Genomic DNA, 19761 nt, shown 5'->3' with positions numbered 1-19761 from the left:
CCGAACTATCAGGTAGTGATCTCCTTTCTGAATTAAAAGGGCTAATACATTTTGCTTCTAGTGGACACCTCACCTTAGAATTTCCTGACCAAGCTGAACCTGATCCTTGATGTTCTTTACAGTCTGTCCTTGATATACGAGGGAAAGGATTCCAGCAAAAGACCTCTAACTTAATCAAGGTGCCTGAAAATCTGTGGGCTACCTCTAACACTGACCCTGGAAGAATAAAAGGTGCAGAACCTGTAAAATTTTCATACAGGAAACCAAACCTCTTCCTAAACTGCCTCAACAGCCATTAAAACCTGAGGTGATGCAAGGTCTTATACCAATAATAGAAGACCAATTCCCTCAGGGGCTAACCATTCCCTGTACCAGCCCCCGTAACACCTGGTCTTAACAGTCCCGAAACCCAGTGGGTGGGGATGGCAATTTGATTTGAGATGAGCAAGATTCCCTACTTCCCTGCTGTTCCATACCCCAAAACTCTTTGTCACAAGATTCATCAGACTCGAAATGGCTCACAGTTGTGGACCTCTGTCCAGTCTTCAGTGTGCTGGGACACCAACCAGCGGCTATTCACCTTTACTTGGAACAAACAATATACCTGGGACAGGCAAACTTGGAGAGTTCAGTGAGAACCCTTCTTACTTTTCCCAAATGTTCCACCAAAACTTAGGTACCCTCCATTTCCCCAGGAAATCGACCCTTCTACAGTAAGAATAGAGCCAAACTTTTGCTATTTTCAAGTACCAAAGAGGCATCCATAAAGAATCCCACTTATTTGCTATAACAGTTAGCTAAACAAGGACATAAAGTTTCCAAGGAAAAATTATAATTATCTTCAGACATTACTCAGGTCATAATTTAAGCACTGAAGGAATCCAGTGAGCTCCAAAAAACCAAGCTGATCCCCAGATTCCCTAGGCCACATCTAAACAACAACCTTGTGGATCCATAGGCCTGGCTGGTTATTGCAGAGTACGGGTTCCTCATTGTTCCTCTATCGGCTTTCCCACTCTATGAACTAAGAGCTCAATCGCTGAACCAGCTCCTGGGGAAGATAAACATGAGCAGGACTTTATGAGACTAAACCAAGTGCTGCAAGAACTGCCTGCCCCAGGGCACCCAGCTTCAAAATCTTTCACCTTATCTGTACGTGAAACAGAGAGCCAAGCCCTGGGGATGCTCAAGCAAGAACATGAGAAGTACAGAAGTGAAGTGAAAGTCGCTTAGTCGTGTCCAACTCTTTGCAACCCCATGGACTGCAGCCCGCCAGGCTCCTCTCCTCTGTGCATGGGATTCTCCAGGCAAGAATACTGGTGTGGGCTGCCATGCCCTTCTCCAGGGAAACTTCCCGACCCAGCGATTGAACCCATGTCTCTTACGTCTCCTGCATTGGCAGGCAGGTTCTTTACCACTAGTGGCACCTGGGAAGCCCTAGGAAATGACATTTAGTTACACACTCCACACACTGCTCAAAATCTCATTTCGGAAGTAACTCAACATTTCTCTGCAAACATACTAACCTCCTATGAGACGATTCTGCTTTCAGCACCTAAGTCTGCATCCAAAACAAAATAGCCTCCTACGTTACTGCCGCCGGAGAAGGCAATGGCACCCCACTCTAGTACTCTTGCCTGGAAAATCCCATGGACGGAGAAGTCTGGTAGGCTGCAGTCCATGGGGTCGCTAAGAGTCGGGCACAACTGAGCGACTTCACTTTCATTTTTCACTTTCATGCACTGGAGAAGGAAATGGCAATCCATTCCAGTATTCTTGCCTGGAGAATCCCAGGGACAGAGGAGCCTAGTGGGCTGCCATCTATGGGGTCGCACAGAGTCGGACACGACTGAAGCGACTTAGCAGCAGAAGCAAGCAGCATGTTACTGCTGCTGCTGCTAAGTCACTTCAGTCGTGTCCGACTCTGCTACCCTTGACCAAAGAAGGTGAGCCAATGACCTTTGTGACACTGTATCCTAATTCACAAAGTGCCCCTTTGACTAATCCTGATCTAATTTTGTCTGTTGATGGGTCACACTGTAAACAAAAAAGCAAATTTCCAAGCTGGCTATGTTGTCATTACCCAATATGTATTTTTAAGAGGGTAAGTCTCCCATAAGCTAAATCAGCCCAACAAGCAGAGCTCCACGCCCTGACTAAGAGCATGCCAGTTACCAGAAGGACAAATTGTTAGGATTTATACTGGCAGCTGGTATGCCTTTGGGATCAACCATAATTGGAATGTTAAGGAAGCAAAGGGTTGTTTTTTTTTGGTCTACCAGTCTTAGTGACTCAATTATGTCCAACTCTTTGTGACGCTACGGATGGTAACCCGCCAGGCTGCTCTGTCCATGGAATTCTCCAGGCAAGAATACTGGAGTGGATTGCCATTCCCTTCTCCAGGGGATCTTCTTACCCAGGGATCAAACCTGGGTCTTCTGCATTGCAGGCAGATTCTTTACCATTTGAGCCACCAGGGAAGCCCTTTAAGTCTACCAGGACCCCAGCAAAAACAGACAGCAGGTAAAAAACCTTGTTGCTGCTCCTCCCGTATCTGTTGAAACTGCTATCATAACAACTGAGGCTCACACTATAAAGATTGAACCTGAGTTATCAGGGGACTGCGTTAGCTGACTTCTGTGAAAAGGCAGCAGCAACAGAATCTACAAAGGTTGTGGATCATGTGGATGAAGTCCATTCTGTTCCTGCAAAAAATAATCCCTTGTTGCCAGACTTTTGCCATCCTGATGTCCCTACAACAGGCAACTGCCTGCTTCTTAGGTTTTTGTTTTTTTGTTTTTTGTTTTTGATGTGGACCATTTTTAAAGTCTTTATTGAATTTGTTACCATATTGCTTCTTTTTTATGTTTTGCTCTTTTTGACCATGAGGCATGTGGGGTCTTAGTGACCAGGAATCAAACCCCCTCCTCCTACATTGGAAGGCGAAGTCTTAACCACTGGACCACAGCCTGCTACTGAGTCAGAGAAATCAAGATCTTCAAACGGCAGCTGTCAATTCAATGAGCAGTCAGGGCTACTGCAGAACCCAGGAGAGTGCTTGGTTCTTCCGGGATCCCCAGCAAACTCCATTTCTCAGGTTTTGCCTTCCTTCATCCACTGTGGTGCGATTAAAGTGACTCAAATCAGGAAATAAACATTGATAGTGTTAGGTAGTTAGAATAGAAAAAAGGAGTCCAAAATGGCAGTGGCTAAAAGACAAAGAAGGGAAAAGCCTGTGAAAATAGAACAAAGGAAGGTCCGAGGACCAGAGTGAGGACTTCAGGTAAACAAGCAGCACTCCTGGCTTGCCCCGTTTACACAGGGCAGGCCCAGGAGGAGAAAAAAACATACAAAAAAAGGAGCCAAAATTGGGCCAGGGCCTCTCTTCTCTTCACATCTTTTGGGTCGGCATTCCCTCACATCTTGAGGATGTATTTTCCTTTACTTTCTAAATAAAACTGAGCTGTAACATGGAGCTGAAACTCTGGCCTGTCCGAGGGCTGTAACGCTGGTCCATCCATCACTTCATATTTTTGTTGCGACAAGACAGAACCAAGGAAATTACACACTCCCCCAACAGTAGGAGGCCTTCTATAAAATCGCAAAAACAGTTCACCACCAATGTCTGACCTGCCAGCTCCTCAAACCTGGGAAACGATGTTTGTTCTCAGAGGCCTCAAACCTCCCTCTGAACCCTCTGAATACCTGCAGCTGGACTACATTCAACTGCCACTTAGTGGGGGTTATCAATATGTTCTTACCATATGTATGTTTTCTGGATGGCCTGGAGACTTCTGCTGCAAGGTCGACGGTTTCGTTAAAGGGAGCAGCTTGACTCCATGTTGGATCTGTTTCTTTAACCTTTGCTTCCCATTGCTTTTGTTCACTAAAAGGATACTGTGTCCATACATAATGATCTGCCTGGGGGAACCCTGCCCCTCTGCCCAAATGTTAAACCAAGGAGCCTTTGTTCAGGACTCTGTCCACTAATAGGTGACTAAAAGAAGGAAGAAATTAATCCATTGCCTCCCCTGGCTTGCCATTACAGGAGATTTTGCAAGATTAATGGCCTTTTCACTTTGATTTCTCACCACCCGCCCACCTCCATCTCTGTTCTATAAAAGAACCTGGCATCCAGACCTGGATAAGATGGTTATTTTGAGACATTAGTCTGCCATCTTCTTGGTCAGTTGTCTTTCCAAATAAAGTCACATTCCTCACCTCAACGCCTCGTCTCGGATATACTGGCCTGTTGTACAGCTTGCTTGTAGGCAAACTTTGCCATCCTGACATCCTTACAACAAACAGCCTGTTTCTGAGTCAGAGAAATCATGATGGGCAAACAACAGCTGTCAATTCAATGACCAGTCAGCGCTCTCAGGAACCCAGGATGCCGGGCTCCCCACCACCTGCCCATCATGATTTCTGACTCAGACGCAGGCCGCTGTCTATTGTAAGGACATTGGGACGGCAAGAGTCTGGCAGCAAGACTGCAGGTGACTGGTGGGAACTGCATTCCCACTTGGGGTGAACCTTCCACAGCCATCACTGACAGGCAACCACTTCACTGGGCAAATCGTATAAAGCTTTAACAAAACCCTGGAAACTTGAAACTGTCCCTGTCACCCTCAACCATCAGGCAAGATGGCTGAGATCAATATGGATCCTCAAGGTTAAAAATCTCTAAACCTGCTCAAATTATGAGCCCCCCTTGGCCTGAGGTAGCGCCTCTGCTTCTGTTGACTATTCCCTGGACCTCCTCTCCTATACCTGTGTTATAACCCGACTTTTCTATCCACTTTAAAATCTTCAACTTGGTGGCCTTCAAATTTGAGTAATTCATGTTTCTTGATTTTAAGAAACAAGGGGCTCTCGAGGGAAATGAGTACAATTCCTCCCTTTAAAGTTCATGGCAAAAGATATGGGGTTTCATCCTTGCTTGATGTGCCAATTACTTTTCGACAGTATTTGAAAAATATTAAAAAGCCTAAAAGACAAAGCAAGGAAATCTATATTCAAAACCCCAAACCTGGCCTTTACAATGCCTCTGGGTGGTCCATATTTGCATTGGGAGATTTGGTTTGGCATTTTAACCAAGGTAAATAGATTCTCACTCTCCTCTGAGCCTGAAAACATTCAAAGAGAGAGGATCCTCTTTCGGTAATCTACACCTTCTGAAAGTCAACAAAGTCACACTTTTTAAGGAAACAAGCAGAGAAGTTTTCTGTTATTCTTTCTCCCACAAAATACACACCAGTTCCCACAATGCTTTGCTCTTCTGATACTAATGGGGTGGATGGTGAAACAGGAGACTCATTTCAGTTTTAAAAGGGGACACTGTCCAAACACACATTCCCCACAGGGCCTTCTACCCTTTCAGCCACTCAAACCCACCGCCTGCTAACACCAACTCCTAAAATCCCACAAGCTGAATCCAAAACAGAATACTGTGATCATCCCCTCCACGTGGGCCCACTGCAGCATTCAAACACTTGGTCAACTTTTAAAGGCTTCCATATGTGCCTTACAGGATCTAAACCACTTTCAAAAGGAGAGGACTTCATTCCACTTCAATTACTAAAATCTTCAGCTTGTCAAACAAAGAAACAGGTACTATTTCAAGTTGGGAGTGGAAAAATCCATACCCAATGAGAGAAACTGATGTCGGCAAAGGATATAAAATAGTGCCAGCATTTATTCATTAGCACTATTTAAAATACATGTGATACTCTTGGCTTCACATAAAATAGAAATCTGACAAATGAATAAAAATTCCTCCTTTCTCACCAGAAAGGAGCCAAAGGACTGCTCTGCTCAGAGGAGAGTGTCAGATCAAAGCCAGATCAAAGGGATTAGACCAAGGGACTCACAGAGGAAAACACAAGACTCAAACCATCCTACCCATCACTTCTAGAAAATGACAGGCTGTCTTCCTCAAGGCTGTCGTTCCCCCAGCAGAAATGTTTAACGGGATACTGGTTCAGGAAGGTAAAGCTTCTAGAATTTGAGGCATTACCAAGACCATGTTCATACTGGGCCCAGCTGTGCAATAGAAACTACATTTTAGGAAGTGAATGTTTTACTAAACACACTACAAATAATCCAAGGGGAAAGAATTAAATCGTATAATAAAAGGAAAATTAAGTGGGATGTATTCTGGCTAATATTTCAGGTCAATAAAGCTTGTTGAGAGCCACTGTGTGTAAAAACCCTCTGCTGAAATATACAAAGGATGCCTCAGGGAGCCTAGAGTCTAGAAATGGAAGGAGGCAGATACATGTTTCATTTTTAAAAAGCATACCTTTGGTTCAAAGCAGAGCAAGATCACACAAGTCCCTGAAAAAAAGAAGGCTAGAGAGTGATATCATGGCTGTTGAATAACAAAAAGCATCCTCCATACACTGAGAATGTGCCACATATTGCACCCAGGGCTTTCATTATCTGCACGCCTTACAATAATTTTGCAAGCCAGGTACTGATATTCCCATTTCACAGATGGAGAAACTGAGGCTCTCAGAGGCAGTCAATGGAATATCATGCTTCTTCTTTTCCTTATGCTGCCTCTTAGATGTTATGCTCTTCTTCCCTTGTAGAAGGATAAAGAAATGAACTTAGCTTAGGGCAGGGAAGATTTCAGCATAAAACCAGAGCATCTAAACTAGGGCTTCTCAGGCTTGGCTGTTCTGTGCATTATAAGCTGGCCAGGAGCCACCCTCACCTCTTCCCACTGCAGATGCCAGCAGCCACCCTCTCCCCCCAAAGGTGAAAGCCAAATTGCCCAAATGTCCCCCGGGAAGGACAGTCACTCTTGGCTGAGAACCACTGATCTAAAGAAACACACTGGAGGGACGTCCCTGGTGGTCCGGGGTTAAGATGTCACCTTCCAATGCAGGGGGTGCAGGTTCCATTCATGGTCGGGGAGCTAAAATCCCACCTGCTTCATGGCCAAAAAACCAAAGCATAACACAGAAGCAACATGGCAACAAATTCAATACAGACTCTAAAAATGGCCCACATCAAAAAACATATAAAAAATAAAATATAAACACAGGGGAAAGGGCAGATCTCTTCCTATAAATCACTCAATAAAGGAAAGATGACTATTCACACAGCCACCGGCCTAAGGGCAAGAGACGGGAACAGCGGCTCTGCAGTTCCTTCCCGCCCTGCCACTTTGAGCTTGAGCCACACAGACAGAGCCCATGGACCTGACTCCCAGCACTGGCCCCGCAGTGACCTGTACCACACAGCACCTGTGCTAAATAAATATATGCTCTTCAAACTGGCATCATGTGCCCTGGCATCCATGAGGCTTTCTGCAGAGTGTGCAGGAAAGGAGAGAGCTAATAACATTGTTATCTCCAGATCTCGACCTTCTGTCTGCAGGCTTTCCAAACACTGACCAGCCAGAGAACACACCTGCGGTTGAAGAGTCATTCAAGGTCTCCTCTCCCACCTCCATTACCAGGGGTAAAAAAGGAAACCCAAATCTCACTGTGATGCTTGACCACAAGGTATAAAAGCACGCTTCTGTAGAAGAGCTTCTTCGGGTACTTTTTAAAAGAGGTTGGAATAGCATTTAGATTTTACTTGGGATTCAAAGAATGATGTCATCGTTTTATTTGTAAAGGTCAAGGTTTACAATATTCTGGAAATGACATTCACAGTGATTCTTTACAGTTGCAATAAAAATGTTAGATGCCAACCTAAAATGTGTGGAGGTGGGGGAGCAGTAAAATTTTTAAAAACCTTTACAGACGTTATAGGAGAGAAAGAAGGCTGGAGCGTAATGAAGCACGCTGGTGGTGTCTGTTCCCCAGACAACCTGTTGGTCAAAGGCAGTCATCCTCTCCAGTGTCTGCGGCTCATTTTTATCACAAAGAATGCCACCGGGGGACCTCCCTGGTGGTCCAGGGGCCGCAGTTCAACTCTCCCCATGTAGGGGACCCAGGTCATTCCCTGGTCCCACGTGCCATAACCGAGACTTGGTGCAGCCAGATAAGGTAAAAATAAATACATAAATAAAAAAAATGCCCTTGACTCTAACATAAATTTCTGCTTTCACATGCTTACCACACTAACGGCATTAGCTGCTCTGTACCCCAAAATGAAACGATGGGGAAGGACTGCAGGATTGACAGGAACTGAAAATTAGAGGGCATGTAGGTCACCTGGTGGGCAGAGGTCTTCCCAGGATTAAGGACCCAGTTAGGGTTCCAGATCACAACGAAGCTGCTAGATCATGTAGGCCCCAGAACACTACACTGCTTCAAACACTTTTGCTTCCAACTCAACTTTGAAGTAAGTTCATTTTTGCAACAAAAAAAGTCTCACAGCTGGGCTTCCCAGGTGGCTCAGCCGGAACAAATCCACCTGCCAATGCAGGAGACACTCAGGAGACATGAGTTCCATCTGTGGGTTCTGAAAGATTCCCTGGAGTAGGAAAAGGCCACCCAGTCCAGTATTCTTGCCTGGAGAATCCTGTGGACAGAGGAGCCTGGTGGGCTATAGTCCACAGCGTTGCAAAAAGTCGGACACAACTTGAGTGATGGAGTGCACATGCAAAGTCCTGCAGCTGCCCGGGAAAAATCAACCAATCCACTCTCTGGGCTGTCTTTGCCAGAGACTGTTATTCATTTGGTGCTCAGCAAGATACCTGGGCACCATATTGAGAATCAAACGCGTGGGGCATGCGCACACCTCAAGGAGATGCGCTAATCCTCTGCCGGGCCCAGTCTAATTCTCTTGTTCCCCTCTAGTAACACATCCAGGCTTTTCCTATCAGCATGTGAGGGTGTTCTTGAGGAACTGTGTCCTGCCACAGTAAAAGCTACCCTAAATAGTACTTTCTTAGTATCCCACATAAAGAAACAATGAACTATGTTGGGAAGAGGATGAACTGGCTTTGGAACCTGACCAACCTACATTTGAAATCCAGTCCTTCTACTAACCGGCCTGCTGTGGCCTTGATCGAGTGGCTTAATGTTTCCAGTCACCCAATTCCTTGTTTGCCAAGTGTAGATAGAAATGCCAGCCTTACAGGAATGCTGGGAAGAGCCGATGAACTGTGAGTGTGCAGGGGAAGTGCTGAGTGAGTGCCAGCAGTGCGAGGGCCGCGAGAGGCCCTGGAGCCCTCACCTGGTTGCAGCGTGCATCGGTGGGTGTTGCCCCTGCAGCGGGCACTCCAGCATGCCTCTGTAGTGAAATGCCAGCAACGTCCTGAGAGCCAAGAACATTCCTTCTTGGCTGGCTCTAACAGAATACTTTTGCCTTGTTTCCAACACACTTCAGCAGAACAGCCTCCACTCCTCCCCCTTCCTAAACAGTGCACTAGAACCAGCAATTCTTAATCTCGTTAGTCACAATTACCCGCTTTTCCCTGGAACACTGCCTTTAGCACAAATGCATAAACTTTTGCATTAATTATATTGGGTTCAATGACCACCTGGAAACTCTCATATGCCTGCCCTCTACGGTGACTGCTTCAGAAGCCTCCTCTAAACAAAGACTCGGAGATGCTTTATAAACCCGTGGCACCCAGGCGGCGGCGTCTATGTTAACAATGCAAACTTCACACTGACAGTCTGGTGCCAGCGTTCCTGCAGAGAAAAAGCAAAGGAAACAAGTCTGAGGTACCAACGAAGAGATCCCAGTCAAGAGGACTCTTTTTTTTAACGTGGACCCAGGGAATGGTTTATAAATTTCAAAGAAAGACAGTAGGACTTACTTTAGGCAATTCTCAAAAGAAGTGAGCTCCAGAAGTTCTCTGTCCCAACAAAGTTCCCAAAAGAACTATTTTCTCACATTTTCTAGGGCATGTAGAAGACGCAAACATTGCTAGGAAAAGGAATCTCTGATCAAGGAAACAACTACTTATATGGTATTTGAGACCCACAAAGTATTATGGGGAATTAGCTAGATTCATTAAGGAGACAGAGCAAAGGCAATTATCCGACGTGAAAAGAGCTATGGTCCTGCGCTGGTTTTGCCGTATCATCTGCCTGGCAAAAAAGCATACCAATCGCTTGGCAAAAAACACGGCTACACTTAAGGCATAAAAGAAATAGCAAAGGCTCATAGGGAAAACGGGCAACAAACCCAAAAGAACAGACAAGCTCAACTTTTTTATTTCTCACAGAGAACGCTGGCTAAAATGGATAAGTTCTGGTTTTAGAGTCAAACAGAAGTGATTTGAATCCTACCTCTGCTGTGTATCAACTCACTTCACTTCGTTTTATCATTTGTAAAACACAGATAATGTCTACTTCACAAGATTAATATAGGGATTAAAATGAGATTAACAGAAGAGCTGGAGTTCAATATATAAAAATTAACCGATATAAACTGTCCTCTAGAAGACTAGAGTCAGACTGCCTAGGTTCGAATCCTGGCTCTCTAACTTCTCAGCTGAGCAATTTTCAGTAAGTCACCTGACATCCTTGTGTCTTAGTTTCCTTGTCTGTCAAACAGAATTACAAATAATATCTACCTTAGCAGATTTGTGTGAGGATTCAATATGTTCATACATGAGAAGTAGTTTAAAATGCAATACCTGGTCAAGTACTCAATACATTTTCGTAAATATATGGGGAGTGAAATACATTTAACTCAACACATTTACTAAATACACTAAATATATTTAGTGATATACATTTAGGGCAATACATTTAGGAAATGTATTAAGCACTGCTAAAATGCTCAGTACTATTTTATTATACATAAAAGTATTATCAACAACTTTTGTTTTCTTTGATGGCGCAAAGCACCTGAAAGAATGAACAAGAATATACTTAAGTTTGCAACGCATGCGTGTGACCTTTACATTTGATGCTATTAAGTAACAGAAAGAAACAAAGTGATACACTCAATCTGGGAGAGTGAATGGCCCTTTGAGGTAACTGGGTTTGTTTTTTGTTTTTTTTTGCTGTGCCCCATGGCATGTGGGATTCTTGTTCCCCAACCAGCGATCCAACCAAGCTCCCCTGCACAGAGTCTTAACCACTGGACTGCCAGTAAAGTCGTTTTGTTTTTTTGTTTTTTTTTTTTTGAGGTAACTGTTGATAAAGCCTGTGCACACTTGTCTGTGCTAAGAGATGTGGCTGGGTTTAAAAACTTGGCATGGATTTTACCAGACTGTTCTACGTGACTTTTTGAGTGTGAACAGAGCAGCACCCATGCTTCATCTCCAAGAACTGCTTGACTCAACACAAGGGAAAGGCTCATTTATTAAATGCAGACTCTGGAAGGAGTGTTTGAAGAAGTAGGAGGGGTGGGGAAAAAAAGTTCATAGAGCCCTCTCTTAGACATAAAATGTGGTGACAGAAACACCTGGTGACTTCCTCTTACCATCTCAGTTCATTAGAAACAAGGGGCCGGGGACCACTGCTGTCAGAGCTCTTCCCCGTTTTCCTGTGGTTACATTTATCTTCTCTGCCCATATCCCTAGTGGAGATTATTCTTAATAACACAGACCTGTAACACCACAAAAGCCTCAGGACATATTTCCAGCAGGAGAGGAGGAAAGGCTGGGTGTAGGGAGAGGCTGAGCCATCCCTCCGCCTCCAGGGAACCGAGGAGCAGAAGCTCAGCAACCTTGAGGTCCAAGGAGAGCAAGCAGGTGCCCCAGTGCCTGATGCCCCAGACAAGGAAGAGACAGAGAAGATGTCCTGGGCCAAGAAGTCGCTCCAGAGCTGATCCGGCTGAAGAAAGCCTGCACGTTATTTACAAATACCAATGATGGTGCTGGAAGATTTTTTAAAAGACATGGCTCTTGGAGCACTGGATCCTCAAACCTCAAGAAACATTGGGAGGTTGGTCCCTACGAAGAGAACAAATGATCACTTGGCGACAGGAGTGTATGATTTTATTTTACTAAGAAACATAGTCAGAAGAGCAGAGTTTGGGTCCATTTTCTTCCATGCCAAAACTTTTGGTGAAAATCTGGCATTCTAAATAATCAGAGGAATTATGAATCACATTCCCACTGGTACCCTCAGGTTGCAACTTGCAGTGAAGGCAAATTTCAAATTTACTAATACTGTGCAACATATTTCTCTGTAATTTCCAGGATGAAAATGTGTACATAAGCAATCACCCTTATCTGTGTTAATATTAGCCATATGCTGCCTTCTGCAGCTACCATGCCTTAATGTTAGTAATATTTTCTGCTCATCTGGAATATTTGGAAGCAATTTTGCACAACCCTTAACTACAGCAAGTCTACAGCCCAATTGAGAGGCATTCCAGGCAGGAAAATGGCTGGCTACTTGTTCTGCCCCTTACCTAGATGTGGGAGAGTCCAGGAAAACGAATATATTCCATCTCCTGTATTTGGTTGAGTTCTTTAATTTCCTAAGTAATTTCCTGTCCTGATCCCGGGTTTCTGTTCACCCTTGGTATAAGTCATGAGACTCCCGCACTCTCAGTTCCCATCAGTGCCGCCAGGATCACTGCCCTCGCGATGACGACGCACGGATTTTTAAGGCCAGAGCGCTGCGGGAGAGGGGGAAGGAGGGCCACGCGGCCGCAAAGGTGTTTACGAAAACATATCCCCCAGCCACACTTTTTTTGTGTGCAGCCATGAGAGAAACGGGCACCTTCTTGCGCGAGTGTTTCATTAATGCCTTGCTGGAAGTGCATTCCCTTCCTTCCACTTGGCGGGTAGCAACAGCATCTAAGAGCTTTGCAGACAGCTGAAAATGTACTCAAAACAGCATCCCGCCCTCCCTCCCTCTGCAGCCTCCCCCTCCCCGTCAGCTGGTGGCCCAGGGGGGTGCGGGTTTCACTGCTGCTAGCCGTCAGCTCCCCGGGAGAAAAACCGAGGCGGGGCGCCCCGGGACGCCGCTCCCAGGGCACAAGGTGGGCGACAAGGTGATGACACCACGGCTCACTCTTTCTCCTCTGCGCTCACCTCCTGGCTCGGCCGGGAGAGCGGCAGCACGGGGCTGCCGCGGGGGTTGGGGAGGGGTGGGGGTAGGCTCTGGCCGCTTTCGGGCGCCGCGGAGCACGCAGGAGCCCGGGGAGGGGGCCGAGGCCAAGGTCCGGCTGCGGCTGCAGCGCCGCACCGCTGCCGGGCGGCTGCGAAAGCCGAGGACCCCTGGGGACAGCGGTCCGGGGAGCGCGACCCCCCGCCCCGCTCCCGTTTACCTGCACGCGGGCGGCGGCGGCACTGGGCTAGCGAGTGCGGCGGCGGCGGCGGCGCCCGAGCGTTTCCCGAGGGCGGCGGGCCGGGCGCGCGCAGGATGTGCTGTCTCACGCTGCGCCGGCCCTCGGCTCGCGCTCCTCGAGCACCCGGCACTTCCTCCCTCTCCCGAGCGCGACACTGACAGCTCCCCGCGCGCACCCAGGCGGGGGCTCGCCCCGCCCCCGGCCCACGCCCTCCGCGCTCCTCCCCCCGGAGGGCCCTCCGCACCCGGGCCCGCGGGGAACTGCTGGCGCCGGCCAGAGGATCAGAGCGGCCAAGGACCTGGGACCCCTAGGCCACCGCTAGGACTCACCTACGAGGCTGCAAACGAAGAGCGTCGGTGTTTGGGGCGCTCCTGTCCGCCAGCCAACATGGAACAACTTTCACTCCCTGAGAACTACTTTAGGTTATTTAAATAGAAATAGAGAGAGCTCAGATCCATCTGCTACACCCTAAGACTTACAGATTTTGTCTTAGTTTTGCCCAGAAGAGGAAACACATATTCAGCTTGGCAACATTGTTTCATAAAGTCCTAGCTTTTAAAACTCTGGGTAACAAAATACCATGCATATGCTAAGTGAAGTAAATCAGATAAAGACAAATCACTTGTATCTGGAATCTTAAAAAATACAAGGAACTACTGAATATAACAAAAAAGAAGCAGAATCACAAATACAGAGAATAAGTTAGTGGTTACCAGTGGGAGGGGTGGGAGGGCTTATTAGAGGGGTAGGAGGTTAAGACGAGAATATAGCAAATACCTTTAAACATTGTGAAATCACTGTATAGTACACCTGTAACATATAATGTGTAAACATGCAGAACCAAATGGGGCCTTCACAGGGGCAGACCCTTCACCCGTATCCTCTGCTTTAGCTCCTCTGAGAGTGCCTAGATAACAGCATCTGATGCACATTTCCTGAGTTGTTTTCACAGAGGCTAAAGACCCCCAGGTGGAAGCTGTTAACTAGTTAACTATTCAAAAGATGGAGAGCATGAAGCTCCCCAAACCTACTGGAGCATAAGGACAACTCCTAAACCTAAGGATAACCCCCGACACGCCCTGTTACCTCACCATTAACCAATCAGAGAATTGTGCACAAGCTGATCACCTTACCCTGGGGCTTGCCTCCCTCACCTTGCCTTTAAAACTACTCTGCTGGACCCCATTGTGGATTTCAGGCTTTTTGAGCACTGGCTGTCCCAGACTCCTTGTATGGTGCCTTCGAATACATGCTGCACTTTCCCCATCACAGCCAGGTGTCAGTCGGTTGGCTCTGAGCAGGCAAGCAAACCCAAGTTTGGTTCAGTAACAAATGTATATCAACTGTACTTAATTTTTTTTTTAAAGAACACATGAAAAAGGAAAGAAAATGAATAAGTATCTGAGTAACCATTCTTGGACTCCCCCAAAGCTGCCATAACAGACAAGTTTTAAGACTCAGAAATGGAGTTTGGGATTCTAATCAATGCAGGTTTGGCCCCATTTTTACGTAAGCTCTTCATCATGTTTCTTAGATATCTGTGGGGTCTTTGTACACATTAGAATGAGAGTGGAGAGCTAGGACTGTATCTTATTCACAGCAGTATCCCCAAACACTACAATAGTGTTTGATGAATAACAGATGCTCAATAAATATTCATGAATTTACTTAATTGAGAAGTACTACAGTATTTGCAAAATAAATATAGATCTTATCATAAATACAATATCAGACCTATATATAAAACAGCTTTCCTTAATCCAATTTTTGCCTTCCTAGCAAATTATTGCAAGCACAAATATGTCTAAAAAAGAGAGTTAGAATATCTTTAGTAAGAAAAAATTGAAGGTATTCCAGGAGAAAAATTCTATGAAATGAATACTTGCTACTGCCATGTATTAGATATTTAATGAATGTCAAACTCAACATACATTTTCCTTTAAAATTTTTCAATAACACTATGTGCCAGATACAATGCCATGCCTGTAGAAAACAAATTTGAGTCTCAGAAGTTAACTACCTTGCCCAAATTTCACAGCTACTGAGTGATTGACCTGACATTGGAATCCTTGTTCACCTGACATCACAGCTTGTCCATTCCCACTTGGGGTTACTGTCTTTCCAGTATGAGGATTGTTGAAATGTCCACTACTTGCAAAGCACTGTGTTAGAAGTTTCAGATGGTCCAAAATTGAGGACAATGTAATCCCTTTTCACAAGTAAGGTTAAAATCCAGTTGAAAGTGGAAAAAAACAATCAAGTGTTAGGTGCTCAGTCATGTCCGACTCTTTGCGACCCCATGGACTGTAGCCTGCCAGGCTCCTCTGTTCATGGGATTTTCCAGGCAAGAATTCTGGAGTGAGTTGCCATTTCCTCCGCCAGGGGATCTTCCCAGCCCAGGGATTAAACCCAGCATCCCTTGGGTCTCCTGCATTGGCAGGGAGGTTCTATACCATTATGCCACCTGGGAAGCCCAATGTAAATTGATAATTAAAGTCAAATAATAAGGAAATGACCAAAGTAGTACAATGTGCAGAGAAGGCAATGGCACCCCACTCCAGTACTCTTGCCTGGAAAATCCCATGGACAGAGGAGCCTGGTGGGCTGCAGTCCATGGGGTCGCGAAGAGTCAGATACGACTGAGCGACTTCACTTTCACTTTTCACTTTTCACTTTCATGCACTGGAGAAGGAAATGGCAACCCACTCCAGTGTTCTTGCCTGGAGAATCCCAGGGACGGGGGAGCCGGGTGGGATGCCGTCCATTGGGTCACACAGAGTCGGACACGACTGAAGCGACTTAGCAGCAGCAGCAGCAGTACAATGTGGGCTCTCAAATAAGAGCCCAACTGGTATGAGTGAGGGAGATGGTAGGAAGAAATTAGGATTATGAATATGGATAATGTTAGAAATGATAGGTAAAGTGCTTCACAGTATAAATGAAGAACAGAGAACATTTTCAGGCATAAACAAAGCTCTAAAGAAGAGGAAGCACTATGTGTACTTAAATATTGAGTGAGCCAGCTTTGTGGAGCATAACAGATTCTTAGGGGAGCAGCTGTGGGCCTTAAGGGATGCTGAAGAGCAGACAATGGAATACCACCGTTACAGATATTTGAGCAGGAAATGACACTTGGGAAGAATCATCTGAGGGTATCTAAGTGAAGGGGACTGGAACATGCAAAGGCTAAGGAAGCCAATCCCCAGTTCATTGTAAGAATCCAGGCCAGGATTGTTGTTTAGTCTCAAAGTCGTGCTTAACTTTTTTTGCAACCCCATGGACTGTAGCCCACCAGCCTCCTCTGTCCATGAGATTTCCCAGGTAAGAATACTGGATTGGGTTGCCATCTCCTTCTCCAGGAGATCTTCCTGACTCAGGGATCAAACCCACGTTTCCTGCATTGGCAGGCAGATTCTTTACCATTCAGCCACCAAGGAAGCCCAGGCCAGCATTAAGAAGGCCTAAATTTGTCAATGGTATTCATCATGAATAACTTGAAATACATTCTTGGCACAAATTAAACCCTCAATAAAGAGCAGTTGTAATTATTTTCATTATCATGTACTCAGGCATAGTACAGATATTGGGTGTGGGACTGGAAATGAATAAGAAATAAATGGTCTCTATATTCCAGAGACTCAAAATCTAAAGAAAAGACACTATTGGTTGTAATACCAGGGAGACTAAGAAAAGCAGGATGTTTAAAGCATTTGTCATGAGAGATTGAGAAGGAGAAAATGCATTCCAGTTGAGAACTCTTGAGAAGTAGAAGGTCTTGTCAAAGAGGTTCTGGGTGTCTTTGTTTAGTTAGATGCACATTTTCACATATGGTGATACGCGCTTGAGAATGAGGTTAGGAAACCAGCAGAGAAAGAGGCAGAAACCTTGTGTATATTAATAGATCTTACATTTTTAGAGCACTCTAGGTTTACAAAAAAATGTGCTGAAAGTACAGAGTGTTTCCTACATACTCCCTACAAATTATAAACTAACCCATTTCACTTCTTAATCTAGCTATTGCTTCAAAATTTGAAAGAAGGTCTTTAAGAACAGATTAAATGACCATCACAATGGTAAAGAATCTGCCTGCAATGCAGAAGACCTGGGTTTGATACCTGGGTTGGGAAAATCTCCTGGAGAAGGGAATGGCAACCCACTCTACTATTCTTGCCTGGAGAATTCCATTGACAGAGGAGGCTGGTGGGCTCCATGGGCTTGCAAAGAGTCAGACACGACTGAGTAACTAACACACACACACATACACACATGCACACACACACACCATACTGGGCAAATTGCTAACTTGCTATAGCCAATCGGAGGTGCTTTAGGGCCTCCAGAGAGATAGGAGTGTGGCTAAGCTCCCCTGTTCTGGAATTAGACTGAGTGTGGAACTTAAGTGTACCATTTACTGTTTTTGTCTATTTGTGCATGTTATTAATACTAGACTCCTCTAAGACTCAAGTTTCCTAGAAGCCTAAAAGGGGCAATAATATTACTTGTCATTCTATGATATTTCAATGAGTTAATCCATGTGAAGGAATTGATACAGTCCCTAAATATATGATTTTTGTTGTTTCGTTGCTGAGTCATGTCCAACTCTTGTGACCCATGGACTGTAGCCCACCAGGCTCCTCTGTTCATGGGATTTCCCATGCAAGAATACTGGAGTGGGCTGCCATTTCCTTCTCCAGGAAAAATATTCAATAAATCTTAGCTATAGTTTGCTATAATTAATCCAGCCTTCATGAAAAATACCAAAGGTAGAGCTTTGTACTCTCTAACTTCAATATTCAATCGTGACATTACCAGACTCGAGGGACCCCTCAGACCCTGGGGTCATGACTAGCCTTCAAGACTGGAGTGTGCGCGCCTGCCATCCATTAGCACTGAATACAGGCAGGGCCCCGCTGGACACAGTTCCAGCAGAACTCGTGTACTCCATATGCCCTCTCGTCTGCCAGAAAATCTCCTCTGGAAATTATTCTTCAGTTAATTATATTTTCATTGCAAGAAATAAACTGAATATTCACCTCAGTGGTCCAAAGGCTCTAAAACCACAGAAAAGAAAGGTGAGCCACCAGAATCAGCTATTAAAAATGAAAAGTGCCCCCCTCTAAAAAAATGCTTGAAAATGTTTAGGATGACGTGGGCTCTACATCATGCTCAGAATAAAAATCTGTGAGGAAACTAATTTGAAGCACTGCCCAATGTTATACACAGTTTTGTATGGGATATATATCAGGTAGGATACGTTTTAGGTATTTTTAGGTAGGCTATGTTTTAGGTATTTTCTATAGAAAATCATATTTTTCTATGATTGGTCTGTTTGTGTCAAATGAAAATAACAATAGATGTCCCCAAACAGGTGCATTATTAGTGTTTGAAAGCTTATTAGAAATTAAAGAGTGACTTCTGGGGAAGTCAAGGATTCCAACGTCTACTTTTTTTTCTTCTGGACACTTTTCATTAAGGGACATGGCCTATGTTTTTATATAGTAATTGCAAAGACTCTGCAATAAATAAATACAGACATAAATTTGCCTTAATTTTGGACACATGACTTCAAAGGTCTGCTGTCTAGCTTCAGATTTCTCTAAATCCTTTGTGAATAACTTCCAAGTGCAGCACATTACACTCTATACTATATGATTACCTGTATTTGTGATATAATTGTGTTTAATCACCCGTATTTCCCGCCTTCACCTTTGCCACCATGTGTCTCTGCCCCCCCAACTCCCCACCCTTTCTCCTTTCATTTCCTTCCTTCAGCTGTTCTTTTCAGGATGATGCTAAGCCAGAATGCATACAATATGTTTTTCATGATCAATAATAAAATGCAAACATGAAAATATCTATACAGCAAAAATAGAAGTCTTTGGATCTCAAAAGAATCATTTTAAACACTTAAATGTATACGGAAAAATACAGTGATTATAAAACATAAATTATTTCTGTCACTTTAAATTCACATTCCATCAGTGTCCAAATATAAATCTTCATTTTTTCCAGCTGTGAAATCAGTATCTATATCCTTATGTTCTACCTCGTTACATGTTATTTCAAATTTCTATTTCTAGGAATCAAATAAACCTACCTCGCCAAAAGAAATTAAACCACTTTTTTCTGTAAATTACTTCTCTAGATTATTTCCTAGAAACATGTCTTCATAGTTCTTGTAATTGCTCCTTGCAAAAATTGAGCCTAATAGATCTCCCAACACTCTAAAAGAGTCATCTGTATTTTTAAAAAAATAAATAATTACACATGCATAATAAATACAATGTATCAATATACATTGATACTCTATATGTACCTTTAACCAGCAAATCTGAGCATTTTTTATGATGCTTCATTATTTGTTATCTCTCATGTGCCAACTCCGAATGTCATTTGACTATTTGAGAAGTGAAATCTAAATATTTTATGTATTTCAGAATACAAATTTTGTATATTACATTTCTCACTCTTCCTTCATATGCTTACTTCATTACAGCACTATACTTTAAGAAGAATTATAAAGCACAATTTATAAAATGAAATTTTATAGTATCAAAGGCATGTATAAGTCAGAAATAGTACATTGAAGTCAAG

At 44.3% G+C, this 19761-nt stretch overlaps 1 protein-coding gene across 20 annotated transcripts in view; it reads right to left on the bottom strand.

The window, feature by feature from the left end:
* Positions 1–14166, bottom strand: part of DYNC1I1 (dynein cytoplasmic 1 intermediate chain 1) — a 379244-nt gene extending 365078 nt beyond the window's left edge. The window contains exons 1-3 of one of the 20 annotated variants that reach the window (XM_055589774.1): positions 13945–14102; positions 13497–13583; positions 12283–12492 (exon numbers count right to left, since the gene is read on the bottom strand). Coding sequence is in view for 6 of the 20 variants with exons in the window: in XM_055589766.1 (XP_055445741.1) it covers positions 6302–6336; positions 6455–6488 (69 nt within the window). In the remaining 14 variants the exon portion in view is untranslated. Of the gene's footprint in view, positions 1–6301; positions 6337–6454; positions 6535–8073; positions 8296–9138; positions 9290–9727; positions 9931–12282; positions 12493–13146; positions 13377–13496; positions 13584–13944 lie in introns of those variants that run through there. The other 19 variants (XM_055589775.1, XM_055589776.1, XM_055589771.1 and 16 more) reach the window with 19 other exon arrangements.
* Positions 14167–19761: the final 5595 nt, after the last annotated feature.

This window comes from Bubalus kerabau, chromosome 8 (assembly GCF_029407905.1).
Source record: "Bubalus kerabau isolate K-KA32 ecotype Philippines breed swamp buffalo chromosome 8, PCC_UOA_SB_1v2, whole genome shotgun sequence".
Lineage (NCBI taxonomy): Eukaryota > Metazoa > Chordata > Mammalia > Artiodactyla > Bovidae > Bubalus > Bubalus kerabau.
This window is presented reverse-complemented; position numbering and strand designations above follow the sequence as displayed.